This window comes from Ostrea edulis, chromosome 4 (assembly GCF_947568905.1).
Source record: "Ostrea edulis chromosome 4, xbOstEdul1.1, whole genome shotgun sequence".
Classification (NCBI taxonomy): domain Eukaryota; kingdom Metazoa; phylum Mollusca; class Bivalvia; order Ostreida; family Ostreidae; genus Ostrea; species Ostrea edulis.
In genome coordinates, this window is record NC_079167.1 from 60,743,405 (window position 1) to 60,764,917 (window position 21,513).

General features: G+C 35.1%; 1 protein-coding gene across 4 annotated transcripts; it reads left to right on the forward strand.

The window, feature by feature from the left end:
* The first annotated feature begins 36 nt into the window (after positions 1-36).
* LOC125671156 (transmembrane protein 11, mitochondrial-like) lies at positions 37-16,607 on the forward strand. Of its 4 annotated transcripts, none has more exons than XM_048906660.2 (2): positions 37-240; positions 16,044-16,607. In XM_048906660.2, coding segments are annotated over exons 1-2 (516 nt in total). In that variant the 5' UTR covers positions 37-238; the 3' UTR covers positions 16,558-16,607. The 4 variants fall into 4 exon arrangements, with proteins under 4 accessions (XP_048762617.2, XP_048762619.2, XP_048762616.2 ...); XM_048906662.2 differs by lacking the exon at positions 37-240 and adding an exon at positions 548-566; XM_048906659.2 differs by lacking the exon at positions 37-240 and adding an exon at positions 807-1,855.
* The last annotated feature ends 4,906 nt before the right edge of the window (positions 16,608-21,513 follow it).

The following is a 21,513-nucleotide window of genomic DNA, read 5'->3' on the forward strand; positions in this document are numbered from 1 at the left end:
AACACCAGCAGTTCTTGCAAAAAGGCACCCACATGCTGAATATTAGTAGATGTGTACGTAACACGTATCCACCGCAGTCTGCTAATTAAAGCAGTGGGTATAATATGGATGCTATAATAGAGGTGTTTTATTAATATTTCGACCAGATGGTTTGGTAGAAACAAATAGGTTATACAACAATCAGTGAATATCCTAGCATCACAATCTGACCACCGGTGCATAGTAAGAAGAACTGCTAATGTATGTATATATTTGTTAATGTTTTCACAAAATCAACTGTCTGGAGAAATTAGTGAAATGTATTTATCAGACTACATACGTATGTCTCACCATGATTCACTTTAACATTTTTCAATTACGTAGATGTGTGCGTACATACATACGAACATTTCCATATTTTCTTTTTCTTTCGATTGTTCGGGAATTTTTCACTCATTTGGAGACGTCACCATTGCCGGTGAAGGGCTGCAAAATTTAGGCCTATGCTCGTCGCTTACGGCCTTTGAGCAGGGAGGGATTTTTTTCGTGCCACACCTGCTGTGACACGGGGTGTGATAGTGAACAATGTATGTATGAATTTTGATAAATATAGTACGACTATTTTAACGGCTGAGAATATTCTGACAGAAATGAAAGTAAGATGTAAATATAAGAATTAATTTCATTTGGACAATGGATGAGAGTATGAACAGCAACGCTTTACGCCAACATACTGTTCATGAAGCGTTAATGCGCTCAATAAAGAGTCTCCTACGAACGTTACACGATGACAGCATGCCCCCCCCCCCCAAAAAAAAACTATCAACAAACAACCACCCCCCCCAAAAAAAAAACAAGAAAAAATAAATAGATGATGAAACAACAACAACCAGAAAACAACCCCCAAAAAATTCAAACAGAATTAAATGAAGAAGAAAAACTCTGGAACTGCGTGAAAAAAGAAATGTGTATGACTTTTGTTTTTAATTAAAATCGTATCTTTTGACTTAAAAATCTTGATTAGCTCCAAGATTATTAAATTAATCTCAAAAGCATCTCAGTATACACATTAGCGGGGGCGTGCGTTCTCCACGCTCCTTCTGACTTTGCCAATTGATTGTAATTTAACTGTGATTAGACCTGTCGATCTACAATCTAATCCGATTTCTTACCAGTGTATAAATTAATGATAAACCCTCTGATGCTTTTATATATTGACGTTCACAGTCATGTAGATCATTGCTACAATAGATATCGGGAAGACATGTATAGCTTTGAATTGTCGTGTAATGAAATGGTGAAAACGAAAAGGAAATCGTATGCTACATTCCAACATGATTTTCCAATAAAAAAGTCATAAAAAAATCAGGAGTGTTTTGTAGGACAATAGCACGAAATCCCTATACCGAAATAGCAATCATGTTGATTTCCATAATAACTATGTTGACATCCTATTTGCCAATTCTGCCAACTGCGTTCAAGAAGTTAGTCCAGGTCATAGTTAGTTATGATTCATCTTGCTGAATGGCAAGCACGGAGAGGTCTAGGTGATTATCCGGAACATTCATCCGCATCGGGTTCCGTTAATATTACACTTCTCGAGTAGATATAGCAACGCATTGAACGAGAAAATGTCAATGATTGTTTATTATACCATTTAATAATTCAAAACATTGTAACCAACTACTAGAGCATGTAAAACAATACCTGATCGACCACTTTTGTTTACAGCTAACGTGCAAGACCTAGTCAAGAGTGGTTAGATACGCAAGTTTTCACTGGACGACCAAAAATTTATAACCAATCATATCAATTTAGGAATTCCCTTATTTTTGATCCGATATTGGAAAAACCAAATGTTAAATTCAACTCGAAGGTAAGTGGAGGTGAATATAACGTCCTATTTTTCTAATTTGTTTTATCTCAACTAATCAGAAAACTCGGAATCATTCAATCATAATAATGTTTATGATTAGCTTCAGTTGGTGTTAACAATCGCTAAATGTTTGCACAACAGATATTATTGTTAGCATTTAATTAATGTTTAATTATTCACATTCCAACATGACATGAGTTAAAATTCAGTACCTAATTATGCTATGTCTTGGAAAAGACTCTTTATGAAGAACCTGGGTGTGAAGCCATCCTAAAGTTAAGAAGCTTTCAGGGACGTATTAGTATCTCCTCTTGAGTTGTAATTAAGATTCCCCGATCTATTATTTATCTTCGTCCTTGGAGGTTTTCGCGATGACAAGATGACAATAGTGTTGACATCACAGTACCACACTAAACAATGACATGCGCATCATAATGTCTATTGAACCACTTACATGTATATACAAATAAAGCATCCATTGTTGTTACATTTTGTTAACGGGGAACGAGGACGAGATGAGTGAGCCCCCCCCCCCCTCCTTCCCACCGATGATGGGACCTGGAATAATACAAATACAATCATTCCAGAAACAGTGTGTCTGTTCGCTTTGAGAACCATGTGAAAATAGCACTCGTGAATTGTCATATCACTCACTGTTTGGCTGTATGAAGTTGTACATGTGTTGTAAGAAAAGTTTAGGTTGCCATCTTGGCCACTAGTTCTACATGGAATACTCCCAGCTGAGCTCCTGTGGATGGTGACACCTAGTTCGTCTAAGATATGCCTGTGAATGGTTATATTAAGAATCCGGCACTTCTGGGGGAGAAAACTCAATAAACCCTTCTTTTCCCCATATTTGTAGATTATCCAGGACTTGCCGGAGCTTTGTAGAGTTGTTGGGTTATTTAATTTCCTGGTAAAGTGCACAGTCGTCTGCAATCGGTTTCATTGAAAATGATTTGATAAGTTACTCGAGTAGGTCATTGTTTAACAATAAAAAGAGGAAGGGACCAAGAAAACTCCCTTATAATAACTAGGCTGAAGCTAGCAGCCACTAACCAGCAACCAATATACCCCGGATTGTACTGGGGTACATTTTGATGCGTTGCCATCCAGGAAATATTTCTGTTCTTTTCCTCTGATTAATGCAGTTATCCAGCGATAGATCTAATCTCCTGGTTATGTATGGAGCAGCCTTTAATGCGGATCATTGTCAAAGGGTTTAGAAACGTCCAACAGATCTAGATTAACGTTAATTTGCCATTATCTGTCCGTGTTTGACAAGGTCAGTGAGAGTTATGGCAAGTTGGCTCTCACAGGAGTTGCTTTTCAATACTCTGTTCTGAGATAAGGTTACGCATGATGTTGCAGCGGGTGATATGCCCCAGTCCTATATACAGCATGCGTCACAGACATTGGTCTGGACAACTCCTGGTTCCTGTTTGTAAATCAGCACCACATCCGCTTCTCTCCAATCCTTAAGTCGAGTATCTTCTTGAAAAAAAAAAGGTTTGGAAGTATGTGGAGAATACCGGATTTTCGACCTGAGAGTAGCTTCCTGTCTCCATCACAAATGTTGAGATTTCGTTCCACTGGTGTGATGCGAGCTCTCGGATGAAAGAAAGAATGGAGAGAGTTGATTTGTTCAATAATGAATCTGAACATTCACAATCGTCGGCCATCAACAATGGAGCTACCATTACCTTCATTTCGCTGACTGGCAATGAAACTCTAGCAAGATTGGAACTGCTTCCGGGTGGATCTTCTTCCGGATGATATTTATGTTGGTAACGTTCTTGTTGTCTACCCTTCTACATGCTGATCGTATGGTTATTACTTAGGGAAAGTCCAGTGGTTGAGTACCCATATTTCATTTTACATGTGCCTGGAAGCTCACACGATGTCAACAATCTGTTTATCCAAGTCGTCATTCTCTTTTGTTTAAACAGGTAAAAATATGATGTCTGAAGTTGTACAAGATAGCTCAAACGTTAAGAAGGAGGAAATTTTTCATGGAATTTGCGGTGATACATTTATATATATACTAGAAGATTCACAGATTTAAAGCCCTACGCCTGCTTATGTACTAATATACACAACATTGACAAATCTACTGGTCACACCTCAAGAAGCTACACTATGCTTTTTGAAAAATGAAATTGACATTCAAATTAAATTCACCTTTAACAAATCACATGAGAATCACACCTTTATCAATATGTACTTGCAGATGGTTTTGAACATATAATTTGTATTATATATATATATACAAAAGGATTGGATACCTTGATTGGATTGAACACGGTGAATCCTTTCTTTGTTATACTTGCGCTGCTTACATCGATTGTCAAACAGATGAATTACAGTACATGTATGATAAGGATTTATGTTATGCAATAAGATAAACTCAAAGACACATTTATGAGTTCAAAATCTACCACAATCCCGAAAGTCATTTTGCACACTACAAAAAATATGATTATTCACATCAATAGAAAGAAAAGATGGATTAATTTCTCTTTTAACAAAAGATGAGTGTCAATAATAGTCAGATGATTAGGTTGAAGAATATTGTTCTCCGTGTCATTCCTCGGGCGTCCATGTTTCTTATATGTGTACCATGAAGATACATTTTTTTGAGAATCAATTATTTTCCTCCACTATAGACCGTAATTAGGTAGACATTTGGTATGTACCATACTTCCGGTAACGTTTCCCGTATGATGAATATGAAGACGATTTAGTGAGGAGACGGGTTGTATATCTGCCTTTCAGCTCACCCGAAGGATTCAAATTCAAGTTTGCTCAAATGAAGGGGCATGCCCCCTTCAAGGGGAGATAATCACAAAAATAGGATGGGGTCATTTAAAAATCATCTTCTCACTAAAGCATAAAAGTTCAAATTTATATTGCTGCTTCCTGACATAATGAGGATTTAAGTTTGTTAAAATCATGGCCTCCAGAGGTAGGGTGGGGCCATAATAAGGATTCAAAGTTTTAAATGCGAATATATTGGAAAAATCTTCCGAAGAACCACTGGGTCAGAAAAGTTTAAATTTACATGACAGCTTCCTGTTATAGTGTAGATTCAAGTTTGTTAAAATGGGACCACAGTAGGAAATCAAAGTTTTACATGCTAATATAGAGGTGACTCAGATGAGCAATGTAGCCCATGGGCCTTTGTTTAAATCATTTGGTGGAGCAAGTCGCGTCTCTTACCCCCAGACTAAGATAGTTCCATTTACTAATCACCTAAGAAACAGAAGATTTTTTTTTATTACTTGCAGATTAATTGATATAAGAAAATAATCTTACAATTTCGGTAAATTGGTCCTGGCCTAAAACTTACAGCAAAGAAAATTATTTTGTTATTAATCTTCAAAAGCATGTCAGTAACCCCCGTGCTGCACATCTCTATTTATTCATAGGTAAAATTTTCAATCAAAATTACTAAGGAAGGGGGACTGTAAAATAATGCCCCTGATTTTTAGAAGAAAGAGAAGAAGAAAAAAGAAATCGAGGAGAAAAGTATCACGAGTGTTCTTTGTAGTTATTTGTAATTCATAATGTAACCAGCTAAGATTGTAGGACATACATCCATTTTAAAAGTGGATCACCACTCAAATGGACTAGCAGGGATCTTTTAATGTAAAATTGTATATGTCACAAGCGTCGTAAAGCAATGACCGACGGACCAATTTCACTAAAATATTTAATTCATCAAAGGGCAAAATATATATAGAATTTTTAAAAGCAACTTTTGTTATGAAAAATATTTGAATGTCTTTGACATTTAGAAGAAAAAAAAACACCAGTAAAATTCCGTGCGACAGATCATCAGTTGTTGATATAAACTGGAGGATGGCCAGGTATTCCGACTCTGTGTATTATGTCACACTTCTCATTTCATTTTCTGTTATCTATGTATGATGGATAGAAATAAAGGAAAAATACTTAGGAGAAAGATATTGTCCTCGACCAAATGGACTTCTGGAGAACTTGTATCCAGGAGAACCCGTACCCAGGAGAACTCGTACCAAGAAATTTGGGTACGAGTTCTCCAAGAGAAGTCGTACCCATCAACATCTGGGTACCAGTTCTCCTGGAGAAAAACTTTGTCATTTTATCAAATAGAAATGTGGGTACGAGTTGTCCTAAAGAAAAAACTTATCAGCTGTGTTATAAAAATCTGGGTACGAGTTCTCCTGGAGAAAAAACTTTTGTCATTTTAATTTTTTATCGGATAAATCTGGGTACGAGTTCTCCTGCAGAAAAAACGTTGTCATTTCTGTCATAAAAATCTGGGTACGAGTTCTCCTGGAGAAAAAACTTTTGTCATTTTAATTTTTTATCGGATAAATCTGGGTACGAGTTCTCCTGCAGAAAAAACGTTGTCATTTCTGTCATAAAAATCTGAGTACGAGTTCTCCTGGTGAAAAACTTCGTCATTTTGTCATTTAAATCTGGATACTATGAAGTGCCGTTTTAATACTTTTAAGGTATTTTCTGATATCCAAAAATAATTCTTGATATTAAAAAATAATTCTTGATATCCAAAAATAGATTTTTTGATATCAAGAATTCGAATCCCTGATATCAGAAAATCTATCTTTTGATATCAGAAAATAAGACTCATAAAACTTCGATCGACTTAATGAATGCTCCCTATTATGCAACCTTCAGCTTCCTGCCTGAAATTTGTTGCGAACCTGTAGATGCATGTGGGGAATAAATGGTTAATCTAATTCATTAAGGCAAATTCTTCCATATCTACAATGGTCATTACTGCTTTGTCCGCGATTCGCTATTAAATGAACGGAACGGGGTCGATCCCGAAGAAGTGCAAACGAGACCCGAGGAGAATGATGGAGACGCACTGTACAGGAAGATGAAACTATCATATTCATATAGGCCTATATTCCAAAATGGCGTAATGTACCTATCGCGTTTTCAACACTTCATTTCTACATGTTGAATATGTCCAGAATTATCAAGAACCCTTTTAATATTCTTTCTATCGTTAAAAAAAATATTCAAAGAATCTGAAACATTAACGAATTTTAGAAAGAAAATCGGGCACTGTAGACTAGTTCAGCGATTTTCTACGGGTCAAGGGAGTATTCATTATTTATGCAAAGATTTTTCGCCATTTTCTTTTATTTTCTGATATCAGAAAATATATTTTGTGATATCAAGAAATCAATTTGAATTCCTGATATCAGAAAAACCTTTTTTGATATCAGAAATTTTTTTATATCAGAAAATGATTTTTTAATATCAGGAATTCGAATTTTTGATATTAGAAAATGTCTTATATTTTTGATATCAAGAATGTGAATTTCTGATATCAAAAATTATATATCTTGATATCAGAAAATTTGATGCATTTTTTGATATCAGAAAATGATTTTTTGATATCAAATATTCAAATTTTTGATATCAGAAAATGACTGTTATTATTTGATATCAAGAATTCGAATTTATGATATCAAAAAATCATTTTCTGATATCAAAATATGATTTTTTGATATCTGAAAATACTTCAAAAATATTAAAACGGCGCCTCATAGGGTACGAATTCTCCTCCATGTGCCGGAGAATAGAGGTACGCTATAAAAATACAATGTCGTATTTTTCTCGTACCCAGATTTTTATGACAGAAATGACAACGTTTTCCTCCAGGATAACTCGTACCCAGATTTATCAGATAAAATGACAACGTTTTTTCTCCGGGAGAACTCGTACCCAGATTTTTATGATACAATTGACAAGTTTTCCTCTAGGAGAACTCGTACCCACATTTCTATTTGTTAATATGGCAAATATTTTCGCCAGGAGAACTCGTACCCAGATATTGATGGGTACGACTTCTCTTGGAGAACTCGTACCCGGGTACGACTTCTCTTGGAGAACTCGTACCCGGGTATAACTTTTTCAGGAGAACTCGTACCCAAATTTCAAATTTCTGGGTACGAGTTCTCCTGATTCCACCTAATGTATTCAAATTTGGTGAACTAATGACATCTAACAATTACAAACAAAAAAAACAACAACCAAAAAACAAAAAACATTTTTGTACCTCGTTCGCCACTAAATGTGATCTGGACGAATATTGAATTACTTAAATAGAAATTATAACACAAAGCTTATTCACAAATTTTGGATATTTATTGGAATAAAAGTCTCTTAATCACACTTTGAAATTGACAAATAATACGGAAAATGTGTACAAATATCCCCTCTGCGTTGCAGTTGTGTTGCGCGCATCAATTTTGATAGATTATAGTACATCTTAGTATGTTAAGGGTTGAGAATTCCAATTGACATAAATATTTTAAAAAATTGAAAATACATGAGGGCTTGAACTTGAACTTTAACGTATCACGTCGCAAACAGTTCCGTTAGCGCTTCATTAAGTATGCCGGCCTGAAGCATTGCAGTTCAACGTTCATGTATTTTCTTTTTTAAGTTTCTATATAAAGCTTATATGCAAATCCTTGTTTCATACAGAACCAAATTATCCGATTCAAATAAAATATATTATATGTAATTCCAAAATACGATTTTTGGGTGTGTTGCCAAAACGCGGAACGGAAAATTGAAAGGAATGCACAACAGAAAATATTGTATAGGCCTATACATGTAATAATGTTATGAACAGGTCAGCATATTGTAAAATCAAAAAGCTTACCATGAACAAGGGAAGTAAAAATTACAGAGAGAAAGGGGTGTCATCCTCAGAACACAGTTTCATATACTTCATAATAAGGTATATGTATTTAAAAACCATTATATAACTTATTAATTAAGAAAAATATCAGGCAAGTGCCTGTGGGTACAACCCCCCTTTCCAGGCTTCGTAATTTTCTGACACCCCTCCCCCTGATGGTATATTGTTTCACAAGTAAAAAGAAATATTCTGAAAAAGTCTTGAATAATGATTTAACCCCTTTTAAATTCTATTACTTTATTCTGGCTACCACTTTTTAAAAAAATGTTTTATATGAGTCTATCCAATGATGAAGTTTTGATTTAACCCCTTTTAAATTATATTACTTTATTCTGGCTACTACCTTTAAAAAATGTTTTATGAGCCTATCCAATGATGAAGTTTTCATTCCCCTCCGTAAAACAACATTGAAAAAGATCAATTTTTTTTCAACAATTTTCCCTAAACGAAGTCTTTTTGAATCGAACTTGCTTTCAATCGAACTATAGATATTTTCCCCCAAAGATAATTGAATTTGAATTTGTATCGTCAATTTTTAAAGCGATCGAGGCCGGTGTGTATATCTAAGGTTTGCCTCCAATCGGAACTCCTCGAATGTCTCGCGCACTCGACATCTAGGTATCACACCGGTAATTATTTTCACTTTATATTACTATAGAGGGGAAAAAATCATTAAAAATCAGTTTACAAAATTGATGCCGAATAACGCAGTCAGACACGTTCTATGTTACCAATCTCGTCTGCCGACACCAGAAAAACAACACCCTACGCGGCATTTTCGAAAAAAAATTACCCGCAAACAAGACTACCCTCAAATCCACGTGTTTTTCACATGTGTGTAAACAACCGGAGTGCACCTCAGGAAGTAGCCTCAGATACCAACAGCAAATAGTTCCTTTGTATACACTTGATTATTTCTACAAATTACACAAAATTTCCTAATCAGGGGTACAAAAATTAAGAGAAAAGAAAAAGAGGAAATGAGAAAAATCGCGCAAGGAAAAAAAATATTTCTTTAAATATATGGAAATGAGAAAAATCGCGCAAGGAAAAAAAATATTTCTTTAAATATATGGAACTACAATCTAAGTTCATTTTGATTGGACAATTACCGGTGTGATACCTCTATGTCGAGTGCGCGAGACATTCGAGGAGTTCCGATTGGGTTTGCCTCATTTGACATATGACATATTTAAAAAAAACCCAACACTTTTAAACTGCTTGTGATCAAATTCTTGAAAATTAGGAATTTTTATTAAAATAAAGCATATTTTCTCAATATATTTTGTGTTATCTTGGCCATTAATCAATCCGTTCCGTTTTCCGTTCCAACATAGTGCTCAAGACCCGAATTTTTTTTTGGGGGGGGGGGTGTCATTTTATGACGTCTTATTGTTATAGTGTAATTATGAAAAGCTAATCAGGTCAACAGTTGCAGGATATTTCAAGGCTACATATTAACAATAGGAAAATGAAATAAAAGAGCAGAACTGAATTAATATTTTGGACAGAATTGTCACTTCACTGCCGTAGACTGGCAAGAAAGACAACTCTTATAAGCATATTAGAGGGTGCATTCATATGTGGTTGATTGGTTGTTTGTTTTATGTTTCATCGGGAATTCTTCATTCATATTGAGACATCACCAGTTGTAGGTGAAGTACCACAAACATAAACCTATGCGTAGGTCTTACGAACGTAGCAGTGGTTTTCCTAGGTTTTTTTCCCTAGTCATTTTCAGTAATTTAGATATAACACTTAAAATTGTTAGTTTGAACTTCATGTATTGAAATTGTCAGGTGGTGTTCAATAATTTATTTACACAGCAGTTTTAAAAACTATGCAAATGATGGTTCCGCCCACTGGTGTATCTCCAGTTGTATCATGGCTGTGGTGTTTTTCCGTTTATAAAAAGTGTACGATAACTGGAGATGCACCAGTGGGCGGAACCATCATTTGCATAACACCTGACAATTTCAACACATGGTGAAGTTCAAATTCAAGGCTCGCGGCCATGTCGATATCCATTTTATCATCTCCTAGTTTAATTTCACGAAATGTGTGATCCTCACATGCTTGTGAGAAAATCCTCATGGTCATCATTGAATAAAAACTGTAAACCTAAATCGTGTAAATTGCCAATGATCATAGTTGAGGTGCACTGGTCAGACACATTCTGCACATCCGCTCTCACCAACTATCGGGCGATAAGTGCGCGATGAGGAAAATACCCAAGCGACCACCTGACAAAAACTTTACTGTTCATTGGGGTAATTAAAAAAATCAGGCAATAACCACTGGTCACATGACATATATTATATTTCTAATTGGTTATGAGACAAGTAAGTTATTGAATATTTATTTCGCACTCGTCACCGCCCTTCGTCCAAATAAATCAAAATACACCGAAATAAATATATACAATAACTATTAATATTACTTATTGTACACTTTTTATGAAAGGAAAAACATCACAGCCATGATACAAGTAAGTTATTGAATATTTATTTCGGTGTATCTTGATTTATTTGGACGAAGGGCGGTGACGAATGCATAAATATACATTAAATATTACTTTTAATCAAATCATGATGCAGTTAGTAAAAGTAATCTAGTTTTATCATTTCTACAACACTAAGATAATTTCTTTGATATCTACATGTATGTAGGTGAAATTATCTGTCTTTGTTTCATATTACTGTCTTATTTTGGTGTGTTGAATTAAATGTATAAATTTACTTCAGACAATATTTACAATGCCATCAACACAAAGTATAGAAAAAAGTGATTGTGGTATATATATATATATATATATATATATATATATATATATATATATATATATATATATATATATATAATTCAATAAAAAAAGCAGGAAAATATACAGTTCCAAAATATATTTAAATATATTTTGGAACTGTATATTTTCCTGCCTTTTTTTATTGAATTATTTTGACTGTGTGATATCAACTCTTTCTATTTGGATTATATATATATATATATATATATATATATATATATATATATATATATATATATATATTTTTTTTTTTTCTAAATTGTTACCTTGAAACCGGTAACAGTGAGCATTCTTGAAAACCCATGAACAGTTTCTTCCCTAGACGTATGTTTAGCTAAATAAAAAATGCATATGTGAAATATCCATTGTTTACTTGAAGAACTGTTTCAGACAATGCAAATGTCGGCAGTGCATCATGTTGATCAGAATCAGTATCATCCAATATCATCGCATGTTCAATGAAAGTTTAGAAAATTGCATCATTTCAAAATACTTAGATTAAACGATTCTATTACAAGTAACGAATTTCATAATTGACTGTAGCGTATCATGTTTAGTCTTTGTCTAAGCGTAGTAGCGAGCGCAGCGAGGGGGGGGGGGGGGTCAGGACAGAGAAAATTCGAGTCTTCACAATCCCCTTAATAGAATTTCGACAGTGAGTAAAAACTTCCATAATCCAATTAATTGGAATTGTCCCCACAGTAGGGATTCCCTCTCCCGTTTTTGGTTTGGGGTAACTCCAATTTTATATGATGTCACAGGTTTCAGGTTTTTTTTTAAAAACTTTGTGGATGATAGAAATCATTATCTTTCGTACGAATTTTATTCAATGGGTACAATATAAAAAAAAAAAAAATCCAGTAAACTATTTGATACTGTAAAAGAATTATGTTTTCAATAAATAATCAATTATTTACACTAAAAAATGTTAAAGGTATAATAACTCTTGTGTCGATATTTTCTATTGTATGTCTATTATAGAATGAATTCCATTATCTCCATATAAAGTAGCTTTTTTGTTTAACTGTTTGAATTAAAATTTTGTCATTTTAACAAGTTTTTATGTTGTGAGATTTAGTGACGATGTCACGTGTACATTTGAGTGTCACCTAGCAAGAAAATATACAAAATGATCTTGCACTTAAAAAATTGTTTTAAACAGTACGTCATTTATTTTAATCTGAATTGTCCAACAACTGTATCATGTTCAAAAGCATCAATCTTCAGTCACAAAAACACTGTCCAATGCCAGTGCCGTTCTCATCTATGAGGCGCCATTTTGGTATACATTATGGATATGCTATCCACTTTATTACCATTTAAAGTGCTATCCTTATTCAATGAGGGGGCGGAGAGGGGGGTAACCATCTCCCCCTTTCCACTCCTCCCCCTGAATAGTGATAAATTGCATTTTATTTGGGTACTGAAGCGTATTACATGCCCGTTTACTACCCATATACACTGCAACGGTTATATACATGTATATAAATATAACAGGCTCACGCGATATTGCAAATGTATTCGTTATTTTCTTTATTTGTAAATTGTTTCTTTTGTCTGTCAAAACACAATGAGGAGGTGGACAGGGGGTAGCCCTCTCCCCCTCCCTTTCAGTATCACTCTTCAATGGGTAGCATCACCCATTCAGGTTCTGAGTGCCTTGTCCATGGCCTGGTAGATTTTGGTTGATTTTTGTTACTTTCGGTACTTTGATTTTGATAACGATTTACCTCCCTTGAAATGAACTCTTCTAGAAGAAGGAAAGTAAAAATGGCTGAAATTTCAAACTCTGATTCCGAAGAACTCGAGCGCCAGTAAGTTTCTTATGATATTTTTACCAAAAGAATATCTGATAGTCATTTAAGCAAATAGACTATTCAAAACCCTCTTAACAAGTACCGTGCATACTCTTATACTCGATAGCCTGGTTATCGGTCCAAAATGTCAACAACGAACTGAGACAGAGTACTAGAGTCTAGTGAACTTAGTAGTGAAGCCTGAAGGCTACTTTGTTATCTTAATAAGTAAATTTTTACTATGCTTATACTGTTCAATTTATGCGATATTACTGAAAGTTCCTTCGATCCATCAATGACTAGCATTGGATTGGTCCACAGGAGTCGGCAATTTTATCAATAAAGTAGAAATATATGAACTGAGAAATAAGCATAAACATTACCCATGAGCTTTGCGAAGCTCATGGGTAATGTTTATGCTTATTTCTCATATATTTCTACTTTATTGATAAAATTGCCGACTCCTGTGCTACGCTCGCGAAGCTCATGGGTAGTGTTTATGCTTATTTCTCATATATTTCTACTTTATTGATAAAATTGCCGACTCCTGTGATTGGTCGTATTTGCTAATTCTGAAAGGTATAAAATAGAGATTTAATACCATTCAGTTATCACACATATAAATATACTCTATGCACTTAAATCTATACAAAGGTATCTGAATTTTGATCAATAAACAGATAAAATTTTTTTTCGCTCTCTCTCTTCTTCTACTTCTACCAGTTCGTGGCCTCCATCATCTGGTTGACTGTTCAGTCACGTTGGGGTGTGCGCACATTAAAAAAAGAGAGTGATTTTAAAATTTCAATTATTTACAATTAAAAACAGTTATTGGCCTAATGGTTTTGTAACCGAGACTTGAACAGGTTGGAAACACTTCCCCTATAGCGAGATATTCTCGCTAAAACGCGATTATCCCTCTTTAGCGAGAGAGTAAACATTACCATAAACAGGTGTTATGGCGTCTTTATTGAAAATAATGGCAAATTTCGTGCAATGCTGAATAAGTGTGACACATACTCAACTTGATGCGAATTGTTTCTATAAAATTGACAACATAATCAAGAAACTGCATATCAAAGTTGCTGCGTAAGAGGGAAGCAGTCTGAAATCCAATACACATCGTGAGTGTTTTTGATTTGCAGAAGTATCTGACATTTTAGCACTTTTTTTTCTTTTCACGTGAAACACAAAGAGATGTACTACACTGATGTTTTTCTCAGTTGTACGGGATATATTTATTCTCACTAGAGAGGGATAATTGCGTTTTAGCGTGAATATCTCGCTATAGGGGAAGTGTTCCCAACCTGTTGAAGGCGTCAAGACTCAGCGCCAGCACAGTTGAGGTGGGCAAGATATTCCACTCTTTGATGGTATGAGGGTAAAACGATTCTTTCCTGACTGGGTTCTGCATGATGGAATCTGCTTGGCTCTCTCTCTCTATTTATATGTACATATATATGTATTTATTTATAGAGAGTATTTTTTTTCTTTTTGTATCTATTTATTGATCAAAATTCAGATACCTGTGGTCTATAAAACATAGGGTTTTTGATATTTTACTATACACTAGATAAATTCAGGGATTTTTTAAGGGTCTGTAGGGGCCGAAATAAGGCCCCATTTCCAATGTTAAAAAGCAGGTATTTTTCCCAATTCCCAGACAATGAAAACAAATCAAGCAGGGTAGCCAAATCGTTCATAAATCTTCTTCACATTACAATTTCAGATTACAATTTTTGTTTCAAAAGTCTTAAGTAAACCTAATTTTTTTGGCCTCTGCTTATTTGAATGAGGTAAGCTTTGACCAAATTGAAAGTCAGAAGGAGGTCAATTATACCTTAAAGCACTCTGAATTGGGTTTTTCCCTATTTCTTTGTATGAAACAATTTTTCCCAATTTCAAGGAAATGTCGCTATTTTTCCCAATTGGAAAGGCCCTGGTCCTTGAAATCAAGACCTTTAAAAAACCCTGACATTAGTCATTGACTTTGCAGCAACAGATGCATTCCATACATGGCACATGTACTGTGAGTGTCCATGACTGATTTAAAACATTACTTTACTTCATGGCAAGCACATTAACATTTATACTGTAGGCATAACATTTTTGGCTTGGTCTGCGGTTATGAAATTCCACCGAGTTGTGTATGGCTATTGCTTACATGCTTTAAAGGGACTGGTTCACGTTTTTCGAAAGAAATGTTTTTCTTTTTTGATGTTAAGAATTAAAAATATAGCTCATTTGATGCTGACAACCAAAATTTGGACCACCTGAATGCAAGGATAAGAGCAATATTTATCTTTGATTCTGTGTTATGTAAACAAAGACTCAAGTCTTTTTATGTAAACAAACAAACCAGTGAAACGTTAATTTGGTAATTTAAAGCATCTTCATTTTGTACAATCACAAATTTTAACTTTTAAATGACACATTTACCTAAAGTATGCTTGAGATGTGATATATATAATAAACTTGGATCGATATCCATTTATTTTGAAAACCCCGTAAACAATAACACACTTCAATCTTTGTTTTCAAAACAAATAATAAAATTCTCTATAATGAGCTTCTGTCATGATGAATAGCCTTGATTTTTTTGTGAAACCTTCTAAACTTATTAGAAAGTAGATTTTGATCATTTAAAGTGAAAAACAAAATTTGGAGGAAAATCGTGAATCAGTCCCTTTAAGTCTGCTGCTATGAAATTCCATGGATTTTATGTGACCTCAGACATATCTGAAATAAGTACCACAGCCTATGAATTCATAAACTAAACCCGTGTATATTGAATGTACTTTTCATTGTTTTGGTCTATGGATTAATTAATAGCAAGCACATATGTCTCTCTCATTTTAGGGACTCGAAAACTCCAGACTATGTTATTGTTCGTAACAGCTTGGACCCTGACAATCAAGAAGAAGGTGAACTGGAATTAGAGGAAGCTCTGGCAATGGAGGTGAAACACATAATCATTGAGCCATTCAGACTAGGAACCGAAACTGCGGCATGGATAAAAATTGGAAATTTTCTTCATAAAGCCTCCGTTGTCAGTGGGGCTGTTTCATTATCTGCTGGGTACTTTCAACGAGATCTGATCTCTCTTCCTTTTGCTGTGGCCAGCGTTCTGACATCAGGAATGTACGCATTGTCTTGGGCAAGTGATCCATGTTGTAAATATCAAATTGAGATGGACATTAGGAAAGTGGAAGATTTGCCATTACAAACCTTATCATCAACAACAGCAGTGGTACTTGTTCGAAAAGATGACAGTCGACGAAAATACTTGCAGAACATTGTGTCCATCTCAGCCATAGTTCTGTGTGTTTGTAAACTCTACAATTTCCATTTCTCATCAATTTACAATCGTTAATCACATTTCTCTTATGATTATTTCAGAATTAAAGTGTTTGGACAGTTGAATTACACTTTTAACTTTTAAAAAATGTTTAAAAACATTTTTTGTGTATGTAAACTATTGCAGATATATTAACACTTTTAAGTCTCACTCAAGACTTGAAGGGAGAACTCTTGGTATATAATGCTAACTATAATTAAATATAAAGGTTAAAACTGATCACCTAGTTAATTGAATTCTTGGACAATAACTGGTGGTTGATGGAAAAAATAAGTCCAAACTGGAATTTTTTTTCATACAGATTGTTTATTCTTTAACAATGAAGTAATTGTATTTTCTAGCAGTTAATTCAGTATAATTTAGTTTTTTACCTCACCTGAGCTGAAAGCTCAAGTGAGCTTTTTTGATCGCCTGTTGTCCATCGTCTGTCTGTAAACTTTTTTAATTTTCGACTTCTTCTCCAGAACCACTGGGCCAATTTCAACCAAACTTGGCACAAAGCAAACTTGGCACAAAGCATCCTTGGGTGAAGGGCTTTCACGTTTTTTCAAATGAAGGGCCATGGACATTAGTATATGTTCAAAGGGGAGATGTCACAAAAATTTAAAAATCTTCTCAAGAACCACTGGGCCAGAAAAGCTGAAATTTACTTGAAAGCTTCCTGACATAGTGCAAATTCAAGTTTGTTAAAATCATGACCCCTGGGGCTAGGATGGGGCCACAATTGGGGATCAAAGTTTTACATACAAATATAAAGGGAAAATCTTTAAAAATCTTCTGAAGAACCATTGGGCTTAAGGAAAGTAGAATTTTACATGACATCTTCCAACATAGTGCTGATTCAAGAAGTTTGTAAAAATCATGGCCCCCGGGGGTAGGATGGGCGACAATAGGGGATCAAAGTTTACATACAAATATATCGGGGGGGGGGGGGGGGGGGGGGGGGGGGGGGGGGGGGGTCATTAAAAATCTCCTTCTGAAGAATCACTGGGCTAAAGTTTACATTTCCATGAAAGCTTCCTGACATAATGCAGATTCAATTTTGTAACAAGAGGCCCATGGGCCACATCGCTCACCTGGGCCCATATCTGAAGACTTTCCATATATATTTGCATGTAAAACCTTAGTCCCTATTATGGCCCAAACTACCCTTTGCAAACTTGAATCTACACTATGTCAGAAAGCTTTCATGTAAATGTTAACTTCTTTGGCATAATGGTTCTTGAGAAGAAGATTTTTAAAGCTTTTTCCTATATTTGTATGTAAAACTTTGACCCCCCCCCCCCCACTTGTGGCCCCATCCTACCCCCCAGGGGCCATGATTTGAACAAACTTGAATCTGCACTATGTCAGAAAGTTTTCTTGTAAATATCAGCTTTTCTGACTCAGTGGTTATTGAGAAAAAGATTTTAACTATATATTTGTATGTAAAACTTTGATCCCCCTTGTGGCCCCATCCTACCCCCGGGGGCCATGATTTCAACAAACTTGAATCTGCACTATGTCAGAAAGTTTTCATGTAAAAATCAGCTTTTCTGGCTCAGTGGTTCTTGAGAAGAAGATTTTTCCTATACATTTGTATGTAAAACTTTGATCCCCTATTGTGGCCCCATCCAACCCCCGGAGCCCATGATTTGAACAAACTTGAATCTGCATTATGTCAGGAAGCTTTCATGTAAATCTCAGCTTTTCTGGCTTAGTGGTTCTTGAGAAGAAGATTTTTAAAGTTTTTCCCTATATATTTGTGTGTAAAACTTTGATCCCCCCTTGGGGCCCCATCTTATCCCTGGGGGCCATGATTTGAACAAACTTGAATCTGCACTATGTCAGAAAGTTTTCATGTAAAAATCAGCTTTTCTGACCCAGTGGTTCTTGAGAAGATTTTTAAAGATTTTTCCTATATATTTGTATGTAAAACTTTGATCCCCTATTGTGGCCCCATCCAACCCCCGGGGCCCATGATTTGAACAAACTTGAATCTGCATTATGTCAGGAAGCTTTCATGTAAATCTCAGCTTTTCTGGCTTAGTGGTTCTTGAGAAGAAGATTTTTAAAGTTTTCCCCTATATATTTGTGTGTAAAACTTTGATCCCCCCTTGGGGCCCCATCTTATCCCCGGGGGCCATGATTTGAACAAACTTGAATCTGCACTATGTCAGAAAGTTTTCATGTAAAAATCAGCTTTTCTGACTCAGTGGTTCTTGAGAAGAAGATTTTTAAAGATTTTTCCTATATATTTGTATGTAAAACTTTGATCCCCTATTGTGGCCCCATCCAACCCCCGGGGCCCATGATTTGAACAAACTTGAATCTGCATTATGTCAGGAAGCTTTCATGTAAATCTCAGCTTTTCTGGCTTAGTGGTTCTTGAGAAGAAGATTTTTAAAGTTTTTCCCTATATATTTGTGTGTTGTCAGGGTTGTCTGAAACATATAACTTTTGCATAGTGACATAGTACTCTTATTTCTCTTCTTAATGGCATCATTGACCGAAGTTTAATCTGTTAAGAAAATCTAACCTGTTCAATATCTCCTGAATTATTTAAAGCACTACAAGCTGCAACTGATGGTAAATAGATTGAAAAATAAAAGAACAAATATTTAACATATTTGTGATTGAATATATATTACTTTATACATGTAGATTAAGAGTAAATCTGAAGCAATAAATTCGTCAGATCAGCTGAAAATGTCGATTCATGAATCATTGTCATCCTGTCAGTAATTCCTGCTGGTAATCTCTGATGTGCATTGACCTTAGAGGTCACCAGTTCGGAAAAAGGCAGAAGAGAGGCACTGTGCACATGTCAAATTTCAATGTAAACAATTTAAAATGCCAATTTCATAGAAAATTCCTATCAAAATTTAATTTCAGTGGAACATTTGCGTAATTATTACTTTCTTACACTTTTAGTACTTCTTGTCATTTATGAAACGATGTAATATTTTAAAACTGACGAAAGGTGTAGTTACTCATGTCAATTTCCATCTTTGTATTTGACCTCTGTCTCAGCAACCCAATTGTGTTAGGCAATCAGGTGTGTTAGGCAATTGTGTTAGGTGTTATTTGGTGCATAATTGGATTGTTAAAAAAATACCATCCGTTGCAGCTTGTATTGCTTTAAGGTAGAGCTTTCATATTTTGTACACATAAGATAAGAGTACACATATTTCTTATGACAAAACCTTTCATTTCATAATATGATCTGTGACCTTCTTTAGAACAACATGGTCATGTTAGTCATATTGGTATTAAGGCATCCCCTTATTATATGAATTCAAGTTCGGTTAGTTTTTTACCCTTTGGGGCCACAATATGGGGACAAAATTTTTCATGCCATGATGGGAATAAAAGATTGAAACAGCAGGCCTATGGGCCTTCATTTTTATTGGAGTACAATGCATCACATTTTCCAAAGCTCATGACTTGTGTGCTGCAATTTTAAAAATCATTAATACACATTTTTAAAAAAAAAATCATTAGGCAATTTGCCACAGGACCCAAAACTCCTCTAATAGAAAAATTCAGTAGAAAAACTCCATCCGTGATTACCTACCTACCTACTCCTTGTTGCGCCCGTGGGCACATAGGGCAAGGACTAGTTTCTTCCACTCCTCTCTGTCTTTAGCAGTCTTTTCAATTTCACCCCAGGTCATGCCAACCTCTCTCATTTCTGTTTCAAGGGTCCTCCTCCAGGTGGTCTTTGGACAGATTTGCTTTCTTTTTCCTTCTGGAGTCCATCGAAGTGAGACCCTAGAGATGTCATTGATGGGTTTCCTTAAGACATGCCCAATCCATCTCCAGCGGTATTTCATATGTATGGTGGCATGTCTGAGGATTTTGTTCTTGCATGTAAATTCTCATTTGAGATTTTTTTAGGCCAAAATATCTTGCAGATCTGTGGTTGTTCATGTTATAATAATAGAACCTGAACCCTGGAGTCATAAATTTTACAACTTCAGTAAAGAGTCATTGCTCATTATAATGCCTCCTTGAGAAGTATAAAAGTTTTTTTTTTTACCGTGTAATATATTTTCAATATATGACTAACCTGGCCCCACTCTGGGGTCTGAACCTTAAATCCTGTGGTCATGAATTTCACAACGTTTGGTATACATGTATATATATTATAATCATGTATTCATTTTGCCTCCATGATGTTAAGAAGTAAAGGAGCTTTTCTAAGATATAACGCATTTTCAATATACATGTATGACCATCTTCACCCCACCCTGGACCTGAATCTACGGGTCATGAATTTTACAATTTTTGTAGAAGGCTCTTTGCTTATTATAATCATGCAAACACATTGCTTCCTTTTTGTCCACAAGTAAAGACGATTTTCGAAGATATAATGCATTTTCAATATATGACCTTTGCCTCATCCCAAGGTCATGGATTTCACAATTTTGGTAGAGGTCTCATTGCTTATTATAATCATGCAAACAGTTTGATTGCTTGATGTCCAAGAGTGAAGAAGATAATTCATGATTACATTAATTTTGATAGTTTTGGCCCCACCCTACGGGAGGGAGTGTCCATGTAATGTATAATTTTTGTTCCCCTTTACCCATATATGCTATATACCAAAATGCATTAAAATTGGTTCAGCCATTCATGAGAAGAAGCTGAAAATGTTTAAAAGTTTACGACCAATGCAGGTCGCATGTCAGTGGATGAAAACAGATAGCAACAGCGAGTAACTCAGGTGACTTAAAAATCTTTAAAAATCACAACAACTGTTAAATTCTTTTCATCACAGGATTCAATTACTTTCCTAATTTCAAATAAAAAAGAATTAAACTACAACTAAGTACTGCAAAGTAACCAATTTTCACAGCATGGTCATATCCTCCATAGAAGAAATGAAACAAAGATGAACAACTCCATGAAAACTTCTGCCCCAAAAATCCCCATCCATTGTTCAGAATCTTTCTCTCTCTCCAGATGGATGCAAAAGATAAAAAGAGC

What these genes read in the sequence shown, in the direction of transcription:
- LOC125671156 (XM_048906658.2), top strand. Translation starts at nt 13,129, where the DNA reads ATGAACTCTTCTAGAAGAAGGAAAGTAAAAATGGCTGAAATTTCAAAC. An exon ending in TCCGAAGAACTCGAGCGCCA is followed by an intron (nt 13,203 to 16,043) that starts GTAAGTTTCTTA and finishes CTCTCATTTTAG; the next exon opens with GGACTCGAAAACTCCAGACT.